This window comes from Eublepharis macularius, chromosome 5 (assembly GCF_028583425.1).
Source record: "Eublepharis macularius isolate TG4126 chromosome 5, MPM_Emac_v1.0, whole genome shotgun sequence".
In the NCBI taxonomy this organism is placed as follows: domain Eukaryota; kingdom Metazoa; phylum Chordata; class Lepidosauria; order Squamata; family Eublepharidae; genus Eublepharis; species Eublepharis macularius.
The window spans coordinates 41,492,292-41,511,871 of NC_072794.1; the positions used below are offsets into that span (position 1 = coordinate 41,492,292).

General features: G+C 41.0%; 1 protein-coding gene across 2 annotated transcripts in view; it reads right to left on the reverse strand.

Moving 5' to 3' along the window:
* Positions 1-19,580, reverse strand: part of DENND1B (DENN domain containing 1B) — a 250,847-nt gene that overhangs the window by 103,752 nt on the left and 127,515 nt on the right. Inside the window, exons 7-10 of one of the 2 annotated variants that reach the window (XM_054980350.1) lie at positions 18,500-18,580; positions 16,136-16,195; positions 13,755-13,808; positions 12,859-12,969 (exon numbers count right to left, since the gene is read on the reverse strand). In XM_054980350.1, coding sequence (XP_054836325.1) covers positions 12,859-12,969; positions 13,755-13,808; positions 16,136-16,195; positions 18,500-18,580 — 306 coding nt within the window. The remainder of the gene's footprint in view (positions 1-12,858; positions 12,970-13,754; positions 13,809-16,135; positions 16,196-18,499; positions 18,581-19,580) is intronic. The other variant, XM_054980351.1, reaches the window with a different exon arrangement.

Sequence of the window (19,580 nt, forward strand, 5' to 3'; positions counted from 1 at the left end):
GCTGAGGCGCGCGACAAACGGCCCCTTCGGAGCTATAGAAGCTATGGAAGATTCTCCGGCGGCTGGCCTGCGCCTGCGCAGTCCCCATGTGTGGAGGCACAGAAGAACGAAGATGAACTTTGCACTTGCTCAAGGGAAGAAGGGCAAAGTCTAGAATGTCTGGCTAACTAACAATAACCACCCAAGTCTCCTTGCAGGTCATCTGACTCTGAAGTTCTAGCTCGGTAAGGAGCGAGGGAGCATTGACAGATAAGAAGGAGATGGGGCGGCAGCTAACCCGGATCACTGATTTGTGCCAGCTGCCCCCTCACCTGAACTCACCTGACTGCTAGCCTCTTCAGGTGAGGCTCGGTGGGGGAGGAGAGGTGGAGGCAGCCCCTGGCTGCCCGAGGCAGTTGCCCAGAAAACTACTCTTGACACAGCCGGGGGAGGGGCTACCCATGTGAGAGCTCTGTTCAGACTACCTCAGCTAGGGCCCCTCCCAGCAGAGAAGGAAGTGAGGCCAGTGGTGGGGTTGACTTGGTGTTCGTAACACCCTGTTGCTGGAGGGTGCTCAGCCACTTGACTTTCTCCCTCATGGGATAAGATCATCCCAAGGCAGAGCGCTGCCTCACCAGAGGGCCATGCATCATGTTTTTGCGAACTGCACCTGTGGAGCTGCCACCACAGCTCTTAACCAATGGACACCTTCCCAGACATTGCAGATTGGGCTTGGGCTTGGCTGCGCACTGGCCTGGATCACTTGCAACATGTGTCTGTTTCCCTTGCAGGCAGATCGCCACTTGTTTGGGAGACGAAGGGACATGGCTCTCTGAGCCCCCTGTAAGCCTCCACAAGTGCCAGTCAGGTCCTACCCAGGGAAGAGTTTACCAAGGCAGCCCGCAGCTCGGCCACATTGACAAGAAATACTTCTAGAGAACCTTTTCCAGTTTAATAAAATGTGTTGAAAAACAAGAAACTGCTGTCTGTTCGCTCGCTCCCCTGACAGTGACAGTAGTTGCTGCCGCCCCCAACCCATCAGGACATATAAGCACACATCCCCGCAAATTTTTCCTGGCTCGGGCTGGGATCGATGGGGTGGGTTCTACTGCCAGGAAGAGCAGGTGTCAAGTGGAGCCTTGTCCAGCTTCCCTACCCCCTTCCCTCCCCTCAATGTAACTTCAGGCAGTGGGGTGGGAATTGAAGTGTGGCCCATGAATGTCTAGCAGGGCACGAGGGAGGCTCCACTGAGGATGTTCATTCTCTGACAGACTGAGCTGCTGGCATCTGATGAGCCAAGCAGAGGGGAAGGCAGAAGTTATTGCCAGGAGGTGGAGGATGTGGAGCGACATCTTCGAATCTCTTCCTTCTCCAGGAGGATGGACCACCCTCCATTTTGCTGTATGCAGAAGCAGGGATGGACTTGGGAAATCTGGCACAGGGAGAGGGTGAATGGCGGCCCCTGGACCAGTTTCTCTGCTCCTGTGGGCTGTCAGTCCATGGGGGGGGGGCATCACCCCTGGAATGGGGTGTGGCTCTCAAGATCCAGCCTGTATTCTCACATTGTTGTGATTGAGTGATTGTTCAAATGTCGCTGCTGCAAGTCCCTTCTGGCCTCTTGTGTGGTTTCCAATGGGCACTCCTGTCACTCATTGTAGAACCTGCCCCCGCCACCTGCTGCGCCCACCGGCCTGGCCCTCATTGGAAATGAGGGCTGGGTGGGCGAAAGAGTGGGTGTTTGATCTGGACCTTCACTGTCACCTCTGCCCTTCTCCCTGGCAGGGATGCCTACTCTCCGAGAGGGTGGCTGTTGGCAGCAGCAGGGATCGTGGCCTCCCCATTGGCTGCACCGCTGCTTGCTCCTCGCCTGCCTGTCAGGGGACTGGTGTGGCTATTGGCTAGTGTGAGCGGGGTTGTCAGGGGAACGGCAGGCAGGTGCTCTTGGGTGCCGACAGGACTCTCCTGCAAAAGTCCATAGGGAGCTGTGGAGATGCGCCCCATTTACACTGACGCACGAGCGGCGACGACGCCTCGAGACTTAGGACTGAGCTGCCCAACAATGTTATAAGATCAACCACTTCATTAAAAACCTTGGAGAATAGAAATGTTTTGGCTTGGCACCTAAAAGAAAGCAACATAGGTGTTAGGCAAGCCTCAGTGGGAATGGTACTACATAAGTAGGGTGCCATTGCTAAAAAAAACCCCTGTCTCTGGTTGCTATCTCTGAAGGTGAGGGCACAGAGAGCAGGGCTTGTAAGGCAGATCTTAACTGGAGGACTGGATGATATAGTTATGATTCTATATTTAATATTAATAATTATATCTTCTATTATTATCTGTGAGTGTGTTTGGTGGGGTGGAGCACAGGGCATACAGTTGTCAGGTGGTTCTTTTGGTTGACGGTAATTGCAAATGTGGCTACTACATGAAATATAATGGTTTGTAACAGTATAGTAGTAGTACAGGTGTATGGAGCATTTAAAATTTACTTTATTAATGGGGTCACTTTAAAGTCATAGGGAAGTGTAAATGTTACCCTAAGAGGTGGGCAATTTATAGATTCACTGAACAGATCAGGAACAGCTTTTTCTTGTGGCTCCCTGCACACAGCAGCTTTCATTCTAGGTGCCACAACAGTATTCATTTTGACCAACCTATGCTAAGTTAGCAAAGCTCTTTCCTGTTCTCCAAAGCGTGAAGTCCTATGCAAATGAATAAATATGAGAAAAATCAAAGCATACAGGAGGAAGTCCAGGTATAGATGAATACACAGAAGAGCTGATTTAACATTCAAAGGCTAGGGCACAGCTGAATACGACCCTGCTCCTCTTCCTCTGTATGCTCTAATCCTGACCACACTGATTCATAATAGTTAAGTTCTACAAGTATCACACAAACTGGATTAAGCGTTGCTCCAGAACCTAAACATCACTGGAAAACGTGCTCCGATAGATTTCACCATTTCACTGCTATCATGTTTTTGTATATATGAATTGATATTTTTTTTCATACAAGTGTATAATATTTAGTTAATTTTGAAAGTAATTTTAAAAACATGCTGTGGTAGACAAGAGAAACAGACAAGTGCAAAAAGGGAGACAGAAGTTGCAGAAGAGCAGGACTATCACAGTAAATTCTGCCCCCATGCCAAGCTATGTGCATTCACATATGCATATAAAGTCTACATGCATACATGTGTTTCGGTTCATGTAAGGGTCCACTCAGGGCTTTTTTTCAGAGGTGGAACAGAGTTCCGGAACCTCTTAAAAATGGTCACATGGCTGGTGGCCCCACCCCCTGATCTCCAGACAAAGGGGAGTTTATATTGCCCTCCGTGGCTCAGTGCTCTAAACTCCCCTTTGTCTGGAGATCAGGGGGCGGGGCCACCAGCCATGTGATCATTTCCTCCGAGGGCAACCCACTGAGTTCCACCACCTCTTTTCCCAGAAAAAAAGCCCTGGGTCCACCACAAGATCAGGAGACATGAAATAGCAGGGTTCCCAACCACATGTAGAAAGTCATACAAGTGCAAACTCTGTTCAGTGGTTCTAACAAAAATGCAACGTTTGAGGCAGAATTTATAGCATTAATTTCTTCTTTCCCACCACCACCATACGTGCTTCTCCTACGCTATTAGAACATCTGAAATGCTCTCTTAGTTTCCCACTGCAACCAAGGCTGTTAAAATCAGCATGAGTCACTAGGACATGATACCACATTAGGGGACCTAGATTTAGAAAGACACTCATAAATCTCTCTCTTTTGAGTCAAATGAATCATAAATCTTTCTAGAGTCAGCTGGAAGACGAGCATGACAAAGGATAATGTAATTATGGAAAATGGCATGTGCTTTGCATTTGGTAGCATCTGGTCAGTTGCTCTGCTATCTCTAAGTCTCATGGCAACTATAAAGTCTGTTACAGGAGGGAGAAATGTAGGAAGCAATTTTGAATTGAAATCACACACCTGTAGGTGGTATTTGGCCTTTTCTGAGTTGGTATTTGCTCCAGAAAAAAAGGGTTTTTTTCAGTGTCGGAAATTACAGCATAACTGGATAGTATCCTAGTATTGTACTTCACTACAAACAGTAAAATGATAATAGGTTAGGACCCTATCAGTTTTTCTGCAGGCAAAAGAATGAAAAGAGTTCCCCTTTGAATACAGTACCCATGTATACAAAGAAAAATAGGATGGGGCTGCTGTGAACTGATAGGATCCAACCCGTCCATAGCATGCAAATTATTTAACTAGTTTCCCTGCGCTTGCAGCAGGTGTCTACCCTTGAAATTACTGATATCAATGGGCTTAGACTGGAATAACTCTGCTTAGTATTGCTCGGTAAATCAGGTTAAGTGCAGCGTCTCACAAATTAATATTATGTGTCATTCTCACACAAAATAAAAGGAGATACTTAACTACTCCATGTTTCAATTTACCAGGAACTGCTTACAACTATTGATGTCATTCTGTAAGATACTGCCTAACTTATTTTATTTTATTAATACAATGTTGTATTAACTGCTGAAAATAATTCAATTAGCTTTATAGAATTAAAAAGCAGAGATGCATTTGAATTGGAGGGTATCACCTTATATATTCATGTTTAGCATTTGCATAAAATAAAGCAAATTGAGATTTAATTTATAAGTTCTTCCTTATTATATCTACTTTATGAAGACTTTTTCTTCTGAAAAGATTGTTAGCAAATCCTTCCTACTGTTAAGGGAGTTTTCCTTATCCTTGAGGTTAACTTTAATACCAAGTGTTTATAGTAGTTCATGCCAATAGAGTTGTGATGTCACCTCCAAGTTATTGGCTCTGTTTTGGTTCACTATCTAAGGGCAGTGGCACCGATAGCAAAAGGCATAATTCAAAGTCTCTCTCAAGCTCTCCTTACCCTTCATTTTGCGGGGGATGCAAAGACACTTGAATGTATCTGCAAGCTACCATCCTTTAAAAATGTAGCATCAATATGCTATTAAACTTTACCCTATGGTGGTAATCAAGCTAAATAAATAGTTTTGGTGTGAATGCAAATGAAAAGGAGAAAAACACTGAGTTGTTTGGGGGAATGAACCAGATATTTTGCAGAAAAGAAACAGGTACAAAGAATATCACTAATGAGCAAGATGCTAATTGCCGTATCTGCATATTTTTACATAAATCAGTACAATGAAAATATTGGATTCAAGTTGGGTAAAAAGTCTCTTTTTCACATGCAATTGGCCTGTCCTGCAATTTGTTCATCTTCATATAAATGGCTGTATGTTTGTGCTCATACATACAACTTACAGGCACACAATGTAATTTTTTAAAAACCATGCGTGAATGCATTTTATATTTTATTCCTTCCACTGTATAAATTATTTAAGCTAGTATGGGAAGTTTCTGTACAAAGGCAGTGCTAGAACATTGATTTTATAACTGCTGCAGGCAAGCTCTAGATGTTCGGGCCCCAAGTGAACCTGCTGTGGTAGTCTACCAGAACATCATGCTGTAGTCTTGTGTATTCAAAAGCAAAGGAATAAATCATGGTTTTACAACAGTGCATCAGTTGACTTATTGCTGTTTTGTGACCGCTGGGTAGGAAGGATTGCTGTTTAATGCCATGTCATCGGTTCTCAAGTCAGTCAAGCATGAAGGCTTGTCATATGCCTCTATAATTGTACCTCTCCAGACTTTCTCTAACTAGTCAGCTGGGGCTGTGCATTTTGTCTCCAACACCCGGTTGGCCCGTGCCTGACAGGCGCTCTCTCATCATTCTGTCAGTAATATGTTAAGTAGAGTGTGGCTGTTGCTTGGCCTCTACTGCAAAGGCAGGTGGAAAGGATGCCATTCTTTAATGCAGATGTCGAAATGTTCTCTCTCTCTCTCTCTCTCTCTCTCTCGTATTTATTTTAGCTAAAACTAGATTAACATATCTGCAAATATCAATCCAGCAATAGCTGAAGCTGCAAAATTCTAACTTCATAATCTATAACCTATCTCACCATGGAACAAGAGATAGTGATGGGAGAGACAAAAATATTAAATATGTATTATATGTGAAATTTATATATTAGAAGCCTCCCCCCTCCCCCAGCTATTGAAGAGCCGATTGCCCTTTACTTACAACAAAGAACAGTTCCTAATCCCAGGCAATTGCTGATGACTACATATTTAGATAGCCTAAATGATGGTGCTTCAGAACGCTAGCCTGGCCCTAAAATGTAGATTTGATTTTCTCAAGGATCTTGCATGTTTTATGTATTGACTCCTATGTTTTAGGAAAGGAACAGTCCTGTTTGGAGTTTGTAGCAAAGCACAAAACTCTATTCATCTATACATAGAGATGAACTAAGTAAGTAAGCATCCCAGACTGGGTGGCAGAGCGAGGGAGGGAGGGGGATCAGCAGACAAATGTCACACCTTAGCCATCTGTCATTAACATATCAAGCCAATGGTGAGGGGGAATCAATGGGTAATTTCCCCACTCGGCCTCTTTTTTGCATCCCACCCATGTTCTGCACCCCACAATAATTAAAAAAAAGACTCAGAGCAAAAAAATTGAGGATCCTGAGGTACTAGTTATTGGTCAAATTTTCTTTTGTCAGAAAGTTTGAACGGATCCAAAAAAGAAATTTCCATCCTTCAAGCAACCCCTGAAATATGGGCTCCAAAGATGCAAGCTTCAGTTGTGTTTGTCCAAGTCCAGATGCCTGCTGGGAGAGGGTGTGAACTTAATCCAACTTCCCTGGCACAGAAATGCCTGCAGATTGGGTAAGTGCTTAGTTAGCCAGAGATTGTGTTTTTCTGTTTGTTTTTTGTTTTCATAGATTTGTCCCTGTAATCTGTTTTTGTGAGTGCACAAAATAAATCTAAACAATTTTTTACAGCAGGCTTTGACAAGCTTGCTGAGTTATCTTCCAAATGTTACTGCTGCTTTAAATTTACATGTACCATATTGACCCAACCAAGGGGAGGTGGGAGATAACAGAGTTGCACTTACTTGTAACTGATGGTCATCTAGGTCTTTGTGCAGGAACACATTTAGGTACTGCGCTTGCGCAGGCCAGCCACTGGGAAGAACAGGAATTTTCTTAGCGTTTAGTCTATTAGGATGGAGGGGCTGCCTCCAAACTGGCTCCAGGTGGATTTTCCCACCAGAACGGTCACATGATAGAGCGAGGTCACCTCCCCCTTCCCTCAGTTCTCCTGTGCCACCACAAGTTGTCCATCTATCATTTGAGAGAGCTTACAGTGAGGCAGAACGGACGGAATGTGTTCCTGCACGAAGACCTAGATGAACATCAGTTACAGGTAAGTGCAACTCTGTTTTCATCTACAGTCTTCAGTGCAGTCCCACATTTGGGAGAATAGCAAGCTACCTACCTAGGAGGTGTGGTTATGCTCTCAGTTGAACACTGAATGCAGAACTGCTTGACCCACTGATGTCTCCCTTCCAGAATTAATGTCCATCACATAGTGCTTCATGAAGGTCTCCTCAGAGGACCATGTAGCTACTTTGCAGATATCTCTCAATGGTACAACATGGAGGAATGCAGCAGATACTGCCTGTGCTCTCATCGAATGGGCTCGCAGTACAAGTGGACATGGAACATCTACAACTTTATAGCACAATCTAATGGCCAAGATTACCCATCTAGATATTGTTTGGGCTGAAGCTGCTTTACCCTTGTTGGGATCCAAATGACAAACAAAAAAGGTTGTGTCCTTCCTGAAATGCTTGGTTCTGTCCACGTAGAATAAAATTGCCCTTCTTACATCCAGTGTGTAGAGTGTGTGTTCCAGTTGAGTTTGAGGGTCAGGAAAAAAACGCTGTAAGGGAGAGGCTTTGAGACACATGGAATTTAGAAACGACCTTTGGTAGAACTGCAAACTAACGCATATGACTACCTTGTCCTGAAAGAACTGTAAAAGGGGGGGGTCTACCCTCAAAGCTTGTAACTCACTGACTTGCCTCGCTGAGGTAATTGCCAACAAAAAAGCCATTTTGAAAGAAAAAACTGATAGAGGGCATGTTGCCATTGCCTCAAAAGGTTTTAGCATCCACTTCAACAAAACTAAGGACAGCGACCACTGTAGGGCCATTGGAATACTTGGCGAATTCAAATTGTACAGCCCTCCCAAAAAGAGTTTGGATAAATGCTGTGAGAAGATTGACTTTTCATCAATATTTGTATGAAAGGCTGAGATTGCAGCCAAATGAACCTTAACGGATGTAGATGCTAGGCCTGTAGCTTGTAAATGCACTAAACAATCAAAGATAGTGGACAGAGGGCATGTGTCTGGGGCTACATTTTTATCATGAGCCCAAAAAACAAACCTATTCCACTTAACGTTATAAGATTGTCTAGTTGAAGGTCAGTGAGCACTCAAGCAGTATGTTTGCCACTTCCTCAGAAAATTGTAAATTTAAGGCTTTAGGAACCACGCTGTTAGCTGAAGCCTGTTCAGGTTGTGGTATAGTGTACGGTTATAGGAAATCAGATCTGGAACCATTGGCAACTGAATGTAATTGTCCCTGGCCAGTTAACTGAGTGTATGGAACCAATGCTGACGTGGCCAAAAGTGGGTTATCAGGATACATTTAGTCTTGACTAACTGTAATCTGGAAGGCATCTCCTAACAACCCCATATCGCTGCCCTCTCTTGAGCAAAAACTGGGGGCTTTGGCACTGGCCTGTGTTGCAAATAAATCCACCTCCAGGAAGTCCCATAACTGGAAAATATCTTGGAGATGGTTGTCTGAGATAACCCACTTGTGGTGTAAGCTGTCTACTCTACTGAGCCAATCTGCTCTTGCGTTGGATGTCCTGGCAATATGTAGAGTGGAAAGTAACATTGTGGGCAATAGCCCACTCCCATAGTCGAATGCCTTCCATACAAAGCTTCCTTGACGCTGTTCCACCCTGATTGTTTATGTAAAAAACGGTGGTGGTGTTTTCCGATAGGATATGAATCCTTTTGTGAGATACCATATCTAGAAGAGAATTAAGGGCACAATAGACAGCACATAACTCTAGTAAGTTAATGTGATATCCCCTCTCGTTATCTGACCAGACACCATTTACTGACATATTCTCACAATGTCCTCCCCAAGCTTCTATCTTGTGAGGATAAGTTTGTGACTTTGAATACCAAAGGGAACCCCTTCTGATAAATTCCCAGGGTCTGCCCACCATGCCAGTGAATCGAGTACCTGTAGAATCAAAAATTTCTTTCGAGGGCAGTGACTTTTAGGATCAAACCTCCTAAGAAAACAAATTTGTAATTTCTTCATTTTCAGTCTTGCCATAAGACCTAATACAAACTGGAGTGTCTTTGCAGATTGAAATCTGTAGGTCGTACTATTCCAGTTACTCTATCTGTGAACAGGAAAGCTCTGTTGGTTTCAGCATTCAAAACAACCCCCATACATTGTATGGTTCAGTTTGATTCTAAGTTGGATTTCTTTTTATTTATTACCAAACCCAGTGCCTCACATATAGATAAAATCAATGCCATGTCTTTCTTCAGTGCCTCTGGGGAATTTGCAGTAATTAACCAATCATCCAAATAGGGGTAGATTGAACAAGCCAGTTCTTGAGATGAGCCACCACTACTGCAACACATTTTGTGAATATCCATGGTGCTGTTGACAAACCAGAATGGAGGACTGTATACTAAAACACCTCCCCTTGGTATACAGTGTAAATACCTCCTATGCCCTTGGTTAATGGAAATATGCGTCCTCCAAATCCAGGACAGCAAACCATACATCTAGAAGGACCACATTAATAACCCATGGGAGTGTCACCATCCTAAATTTCGCAATTCTGAACCCTTAGGTCCAGAATAGGTCTTTTTCCTCCATCTTTTTTATCTACTAAGAAAAACCTGTAAAAGTACTCAAAGGGGTTGTCTGTCTCCAGCACCCTTTGAAGGGCTCTCTTATTCAATAAGGATTGGATTTTCTTCTGCAATTCAGAAAGAATATTATTTGGAGCATAGCATAGCAAGGAAGTAAGAGGCAGTGAATAGAACTCCAACCTGTAACCAACTTTAATAACAGAGATAACCCAAGAATCATCAGAAATACTCTGCCAAATTGAGCTAGCCTGTCTTCAAACACAACTAGGCTTGGCTCTACTTTGGATTCTAGTAAGAATTGTTCCTTCTGTCCCTGAGGGGGACCTTTGGTCGATTGAGCCTGTTGGAGAGGCTTAGACCTGCCACAGTCCTATACTCTGACTGGCCCGAATATTGAGTCTTGTACGGATACTATTGCCAATAGGGCTGAAATCAATAAGACCTGTAATCCTGTCTTCAGGTTGCTTATATCCCACATATCCAGATGATGGAGGCAGCACTCCATACGATTTGGCAATTCAATGATCTTTTTTCTTTTTAGCCAGATATTCATCCGTCTTTTCAGCGAAAAGCATGGCACCTTCAAAGGGCATGTCTTCTATTTTATTGCGGGTCTCGAAGAAGAGCACAGTGGCGCATAGCAAAGCATGCCAGCGTAGGATTACCACAGTGTTAAGCCCTCTCGCTAACACGTCTAATATATGTTTGCTGACACTTATCTGCTGTCTTGACAACATCATTGCCTCATCCTGAATAACCTTAGCCAAAGGTTTCTTGTCTTCCAGAATAACTCCACATATGAAGACATTTGCTGTTGAAGGAATATTTGATATCCACTCATGATAGCCAGGAAATTGGCCATTTTGATATTCAAGGCCAATCCTGAATACTACTTCCTGCCTACTGCATCCACCTTCTTTCCTTCTTTCCGCCGGTGTAGCAAGGTAGCCCTGGCAATGTTTTGCCTGCAGTTCTTCTGCTATCATGGATGAGGCTGGAGTTTGAGGCTGGGTTTGTTACACAGTGTTCAGAACTGAGAACCATGATAGCATAGGGGTCTTTTTCTCCCAAAGTTACCAAAAAGACTCTCACTCATGCAATAGATCTGTTTGTATTTTAAATGCTTTAAAATTCACAGTGAGCATGAAACTAGTATAGTGTAGTGGTTAAAGTTTCTGAATAAGAATTAGGAGACCTGAGTTTGAATCCCCTCTCTGCCATGGAAGCTTGCTGGATGACCTTGTCCCAGTCACTCTTTCTTGGCCCAACCTACCTTACACATTAAGCTGACATAGATCATTGGTCTATTTTCTACTCTTACTGGCAACAGCTCTCCAGTCTCAGAGGTTTTCCATGTTCCTTGCTACTTGATCCTTTAAGAAAACAACTGGGGATGGCTTGAATCTAAAACTTTTGGAACACAAAGGAGGTTCTCTATCACTGAGCCACAGCCCCTCCACTATTCTTCCAAACTTGAAGTGATTAATATATTATCTGCATGGTCCTGGACTATGTAAAACCACTCTGAAGGTAAAAAGGGACTCCAGATGCTAGTAACAAGTTCATAAACCACTAAGCCTACCTTAGGTTTCCAAAATTTTGTTTTCTGAAGAACAAGCCAATAGAGGTAACATCCTGGCCAAAAAACGTGCAGGATGCCTACTACTCCTTGCCTTTATTTTACCCCAAGAAAGGTTTGCCTAGCTAAGATAAGAGACGTTTCAGGAACATCATACTTGCTTTGTATTCACATTCCCTGCTAAATGAGCTGATTTATTAAAAATTATATTCAAGTCACCTAGATGACTGCTGAGAAAAGTGGTGACTTCATTCACAAAAAATGGCTTTAAAAGCCCAAGGGATATTTTGCAGTGGTCTGACAATTTACCATCTACAAATAAATCCAAGGTTCCAGACAAGAACATTTTAACTAAACTAAAAATAATATCAAAATAATATCAAAGAAAAGGTGCTCCATAAAACCACAAGAACAGAAAAATTTGAACATTTACAAGCCATAAAAGCTGCAAAGGAGTTCTCTCTTTTTTTATCCTGCAATGCTTACGTCTGCAAGGTAATCTAAGAAAGTTTTTGTAAAATCTGCTTTTCACCTAGTTATATTATTTCCGTCCTTTACTACAATCATCCAACGAATGGCCTACTGGTCCACAGGGAAGTGAAATTAATAACATTGGTGATCAGCACAAATTATGAGGAGGACCAGTATGTCCATGCCAAAGATCCAAAGCAAACCTGAGCAGCAAATGCATTTGGTTTAAGAGGCAAGAACATGTGTTCACACACAACCAGGCCTGAAGGCTTGAGAGCAATGTAACTTGCAACATAACACAGATGGATTAGACTTCTAAATAACACCCCACAGGCAAGGCTAAAAACAAAACAAAAAGATTTCAGCATGGTTACAGTGGCTAAACGCAGAGCTCTTTATCTCTGCACCATCTGCAATGACATAAGAAAGCCATTTCAGCCTAGGAAGGAACATAAAACCTGTAATAAAAAAGGCTGTTTGGAATAGTAAGTTATTATAAGCCTGAAGAGCTGCTCCAAAATCAAAGCTATTACAGTATATGCTCCCCAAACACTACTCTACAACCAAGATGAATCTACCTATTACCTGGTTTAGGATAGCAGCTATTATCACGGCCCCTTGATTTCTTTCAAGTAGCTCCAATGGAATAAGCCACAAGTGAATAATAAAGATCTTATAATAGCCCTTAAGAATTCTTTATAGGGTGGAAGGCTCAGAAATGAACTCTAGAGAGTTAGAGAACTCTCGTCCCTCGATAACAAAAAATAATTAACCTGACTTAATGTATCCATGTAGGCCTTACATAAATCAGGCTTTTGTGCTTCAAGAGTCAGATTAAAACCATATCTTTTTTTAAAAAGTATGTAGATATTGTCTCATAAGTACATACAGAACATATTTAAATCTGCAGAGGCCTGGAGCCTTTTTGTAAGATGCTCAATATATTCTATTTGAAAGGAGAATTGTGAAGTACTCACAGTGCTTAGTTTGCTGGAGGTAATAATGATGCGTCTCTCATGCAACATGCTCGCATAAAGTTGCAGCATGTTGTTCACATCCACAGCAACAAAATATTCAGTAAGATTTCTCTGTTTAACAAAGAATAAGGGCTGTTAACACATTAACAGTGGTAATTGAGTGGTACATAAGCTTATAACTAGCTATTTCTTCTGAGCTAAAGGGGGAAAATTGATCTTGTTTAAGAAGTAAGTCTGCACAATAAGCATATTTGACTGAAATTTACCACCTCATAATCATTTGTAAGACAAAAAAGTTAATTGTCTTCTGGGATATTCAAATATGAAAAAGGTCGTCCTACCTCGTCAGTTTTTTCATATAATCTTGGGATATTAAACACCCACTTTAACATTTACACACATCAATATTTGTCTCCATGCAGGTAATGAATTTTTGCACAAATATACACAGAGATACATGACATAGCTAGTGCTATGAAATTTAAACTGTGTCAGTGTGTTCCTATGGATGAATGAATGGATGGATGAATACATAAAAGCCAAGGGGAAGAATTCAGGCCAGTTGATTTTCAGGACTCATCTAGTCTTTTATTTCTATAGATATTATAGAAATGTGCTGCATGTATCGAACAACCCATGGACCTTGAGAAGAAAGACTGTCCTGTTTCCCCCTCCATTGCAACCTGATGAACCCCGCTTCTCGAAATGTTGTTTCTTGGGATCAGTGGAGCATTGGGGAGAGGAGAGCACAGAGGCAAAGTGGGAGGGGGGAAATTAACAGAAATGATCACCTGTCCTCCCCCGCTTCTGAAGACAGAAGTGCCCTTAGAACTGCATGGTTGAATGCAAATTTCATAAGAAATTCTACATAAATCGCAAACGTTCCAAAAACTTACACTTTCAGGGACAGTTGGCAAGCCAGCCACATCAGGAGTAATGAAATACGAGTGCTGGTTAAGGAAGAAAAAAAATTATTGGACTAAAAAGAGAAACTGGTATTTTAAAAAAAATTATGTAGGGAAGCTTGTCATAAACAGATTTATCATAAAATCAGACCTACACTTTGTAAACAGTAGCACCTGATCATAATTCAGTCAATGAATCACAACACTGAAAACACCAGTTATGAAAAATTACAATTGTACTAACATTAGGTAGTTTTATACATTCTGCCAACTCCACAGATTTTAAACAAAGCATAAATTTAAAGCAGCACCAGATCTGAATAGTCTGTGATAAGGGGTTGCTTCTTTTTTTTTTAACAGACGAGGGAAAGGGAAAAACCACAGTAAGTACAGCTTGGAAATTATAGCAAGCAGTTGGAGAGCCACTACTCTGAAGAGGAGATAATGGGTGTCTGGCCAACCGAGGTCCTGTGCTCCTAGCTAGTATTCCATTCTCAGCAGTTACTTTACCTCTGGGTTAGCAGCCTGATGGGGATTTGTGGGTACTGCTCAGCAGGGGCAGATTTTGAGGCCTCCTGTCGCTAATCCTTACACTGCATTTCTTATTGCGAATCATTCCCAAGCAGGCTTCAGTTTTCACTTCTATAATATTTCATGAGTAGTTTATTCATGCGTATTTTAGTAAAATCCACAGAAAACATAAAAGAGTAGACAAATTTAACTAGAAATGCATTTAAAACAGCAAATAAACGAGATATTTCATAGACAAGTATTTGATATAATTAAAGGCCTACTGAAACAGCACAGAGATGTATGTATCTTTCTTCCACTCTCTGTTGGTACTGATACTCTGTGCAGACACAGTGAGTTCTCCAGGACATGAAAACGAGCCTCCCAGACCCTTTTAAGAGTCCAAAAGGCCTGGTGCCTGAATAGTCATTAAAGGCCACCTTTCCTTCTCTTTGTGTCAACGGCCTTTCCTTCAGTTTTTGTTTTTGAGAAAGGGATACATACTTGTATCATCTTTTCCAAAATTGTTTATATTTGACATCAAAGAGTAACACGAAATCATGTTAAGTTTTTGTGTTTTAAAAACTGAAAAGACAAAAAATGTTTATTGTATTCTTTTATAAATACTGGACTTCCTTTATATATGAAATTCTACATTGTTTAGTGAGTTTTGGATGCAAGTTAATAGAATTCCAAACAAAAAATTGCAGTACCATCTATCAAGGAACCTTAACTGAGCCTACGAGTCCAGTTTGCTGCTACTGTCTGGGATGATGGACCCATTGCTCCCGCCATTTCCAGCCGAGCTACTGGCCTGCTTGGGGTTGTTAATGGGCATTTTGTAGATCTTCAGGTCAAACAAGCCAGTAAAAGCAGACCCCTTAAATGAAATCAATGGCTCAGTAACACATTTCGCATAACCAAAATTAGTAGGCAAGTAAAACACAAGCAATAGCAGAAAAAAGAAGATACTTAAAAGGAAATAGTAAGTAAGCCCTGTGATATTTTTCTAACATATGTAATGTGATATTAAATTCATGCAACACAGAGAGGGATAAAAAGCCAGATATTATGTAGCCAAGAATCTAAGAATCAATCCAAATTGCCAAAAAAGCCCAACAACTTCATTCATTTTCTGTTTAAACTATAGTGAGATATTTAATATTGCTTCAATTTTTAATGTGTGTGGTTTTGTTCAACAAGAATATTGTGGAAAAGCTATCTAAAGTCACTCTTTTGAAAACAAAGTTTTGAACTATAATGTGGGATTATGATGAAAATGCCATTTATCACAGGAGGAAAATGTGATTGTGTTTCCATATGATACCAACACTGTACAAATGTATCCACTGTGCAGATCTGGGAGAAACTGAGGCTCACTGGCAGAGCATGTGCTTTGAATACAGAAGGTCCCACATTCAGTCCCCTGGTATGTCCAGTTTAAAGGATCTCTGTGGTTAATTGGAATAGATAATATCGGTTTAGATAAATCTATTATTTAACTAGATGCCAGGCAGCTTCCGATCCTCTTACTACCTCTTATCTATAAGGTCTAAATATCTAAAGTTGATTGAGGGGGAAATGTTGCTGTCTCTGTTTTTCAGGATATGGGTTACCAAAAAGAGAGTGAGAATGAACTCATCACTGTTACATTTCAAGATCTTTGAACATATAGATCTAAAATTAGTACAGTCTAAACAGAAAATATAGTCAAGAAAACTACCTGTTTTAGACCAGAGCCACAACATAATAATTTCCCAAAGAAAATTTATGGATCAATTGTAATCAACAGAGAGATCATTTAGCAGGCAATTATTTCTTTCAAGAGAGGCTGTGCACAGCCAGAGCATGATAAAACTCACCGCTGTTAAACATGGTTGGTCTTTGAGAACTTGCTCGCTTACAAAAAACATCTCTTTGTTCTTTTTTCCAACATGAGAAAAAAAATTGAACACAATCATCTTTCAAAACCAAAGGACTGAACTTAGCACGTGAAGCTGCTTCTTTCTGAAAGCACTGGCCCCGTTCCTCTTTGAGGACAGGACAATCTTTCCAAACACAAAAATGAAAGGCTCCATCGGGTTGTGTGTTTACTTTCAAACAAATACAATTTTTTTCAGCAAATGAAACAACAATGAAGATGCTGGGCCTGGAGGGGAACTATCACAGAAAAAGATGGTACAACAAAGGATTGCAGGTATACATTATCCATTTTAGCTTCTGCTTGTTTGTTATGGGTTTTATGACATTGCTTATAGTTATTTGTGTTTACCTTTGCAAGCTGGCTTTGGCATATCTTTTATATGGAAAGATGCACAAAAACGATCTGAATAAATAAGTTATTGGCATGCAATAATAGAACAGCTTATATCCTTTCACTACACACAGGATTGTGTTTAGATGTGAAAGTCGGACAAGAAGGCTGGACCAGTTTTTCCAACAGCCACACAGTCCAGCAGCTGGAGGGAAATCTTTTCCAAATCTTTTCCAATGTTTTCTCTTCAAACAGTGAACTATTTGCTGCATGATACTTATTGCACTGTGCTAATAAATGTCCACATCAGCGTAGGGCACACTCTCAGATCAGCCTAACACTGACTGAGAGTCCCATCCACAATGGAATTCCACCAAATTAGCTGAATTTGCTCCTAAATTCCTGCTAGCTTGATAGGTGCAAATCGTCTAAACAAATATACAACTTTGATTCCATGCTGTTTCTGGTTTATTCAGCCAACTGGTTGGCTATAATAAGTTCCATTTTTCAGAATACTTTACGTAAGCTTGGTGTTGATGTGCAAGCCTGAAAGAACACAGCTTGGCATCCAGATCCCCAGAGGAGTTTGTGGTGGTGACAATTAGAAGGGGAAAAACATGTTTTTACTACAGCACCATGCTAATTTGTTCTGGACTGACTGAGTGCTGTCAAACATGGCATTCTAGACTGCCAACTTTATAAGCACTGTTCAGAACCAAATTTTGCAGCAGTGCTTAGAATGGTACAAATAATTTTTTATTTGAAAGAAATTAATCATTGGGGTTTACTATTGATAAAGCTTATACTCATGTCCTATCTAGAAGCCTAGCCACAGTTAAGACTGGTGGTTCACAGGTAATGATCCCTAATTTCATATGCAATGCATATGCATTTCTGCACAACAAGAAGGCAGGCAGACATACAATGCTTTCAACCAGCTCCAGTTCTTCTTCATATTGGCCCAAACTGGGTGTCCTGACTTGAAAAGTGACACAGTCTTCAGCCCTTCTAGTTCAGAAAGCACCTACACATTTCCAGGAGCTAAAGCACTGGAATTGATTTTGCACAATTGATTTTTTTTTATACAGTCACTTAATGCACACAAAGAATGTCCTTGTATACCACTGCATTCCTGTGTGAACAACAAACATTGTGTGCTGATTAAAGAGAATACTGGTAGTGCAGAAAGGCCTTATGTTTCAAAGGAAGAGATAACCTTGCTCCGGGAGGTGCTGAACTCAGCTCCATGAGCTGAGAGGGCTTTAATGGTTTTCTCCAGAGAGGGATTGTATTCAGAGCATAAGGTGCTTTGGACAAGTAATTAAAGCCAACTGGGAAGGATGAATCATAACCGCAGCCTCTAGGAGCCAGCTACACGTTAGGAAGGGGGCTGCAGTTCAATGACAAAGTGCCTGCTTTGAATGCAGAATGTCCAGGACTCCCCCTGCCCCCCCAGCTCAGTTAAAAAGATTTCATGGAGCAGGGCCAAGACTGACCTCTCTCTACCTGCAACCATAGAAAGCCACTGCCTGTAAGAACGGACAGTACAGAGCTTGATGGGTTCAATTCAGAATAAAGCAGCTTCATATGTCCATACAGGTCCTTCAATATGGAGTCAGGGATTCAAAATAGATCTCAAGTGGCTTGTTTCAGTATCTAGACTGGCAAGATATTCACACAGATTAAAAACAGACCAGTCCTACTGGCCCAAATACCATACTCAACACCACCACAGAGGGCATACTATTAACCTGAGTATCCATACCACTGTCCTGTTATGAAAAAGAAGCACACATTCTGGGTTAGGGAGGGATCAAGTTCACAATTCCTTTGGTAATACCAGTCCCTCACTTTGGGAGCCTTGACAATTCAATGATCACTTAAAAGCAGAGTTAATTTCAAATACCATTACAACTCTCAGCATCTACATTTTGACTATTAAAATAAAAATATTATTAAATGCAATACCTACCAAACTTAAACTGATAGGAGTGTTTGCCTTTGGCACAGGATGACTATACCAGGTTTCTAACAAGTCATTCAAGTCTTCATCCTATCCAAAATAAGATTTATTTTAATGCAACAGCCACATAAACATTATTCTCATTCATCATGATCCAGCAACTCTGTATTCAATAACTTCCTACTTATTGCAGACACAGAAAGTTCCTTGATTCATTCACTGAAAAAAGGAACACCTTCTGAATATGGAAATCAATATATGCATCAGAGCCTTCTAGCACAGCCAGCATGTTTTAGTAAAACATCTTCATAGATAAATATGCAAATCAATGCATTTTATAAAATGAAAAAATGTAGGAAAAGAATAAATAGCACACTTCACTTCTCAGTTTAAGCTGGTTGCAGCACGGTTTCTTACAAATTGTCAGCTTCTTTTAGAGTTGTATTTCATGCCTTCATTTGTTTCTAACTGAGCATTTGCACATACAAACAACCAATATTTTATGGTAATCCTAGCTTGTATGCCAAAACAATAAAGTTTAAAAGACATTTCAAAAATGCAAATTCAACAAGTGATGTCCACATATAATAAAACATAACGTGACAATGTAATTCTAATAATAAAATGCACTGTAATTGATCTAAAAAATAACAGAAAGATGCAATCAATGTGAAATAATGTAAAAGGTTGATAACACAAGATTAAGATCCAAATATAATCATCAACTCCATAGGATGATTCTTGAAGAAAATATATTGCAGGAAACACTTATCTAATAAAGTTACACTTCAGCAAAATGGAAGGCTGGTAAATTAGCCCACTTTATATCAACTTAATCATAAACATGAACAACTAACCAAGTTTATTCTATTTAAACATTTACTTATTAAGTTAAAATTTGCCTTTCTCCTCAATATGGACCCAAAGTAGCTTCCATTATTCTCCTGTCTTCCAATTTATCATCACAATAATCCTGTGAGGTAAGTTTAGGCTGACAAGGTGTGACCAGCCGAAGGTCTCCCAGCAAACTTCCATGGCAGAATGGGGATTCCAACCTGGTTCTACCAGATTTTAGTCTGACACTTTAACC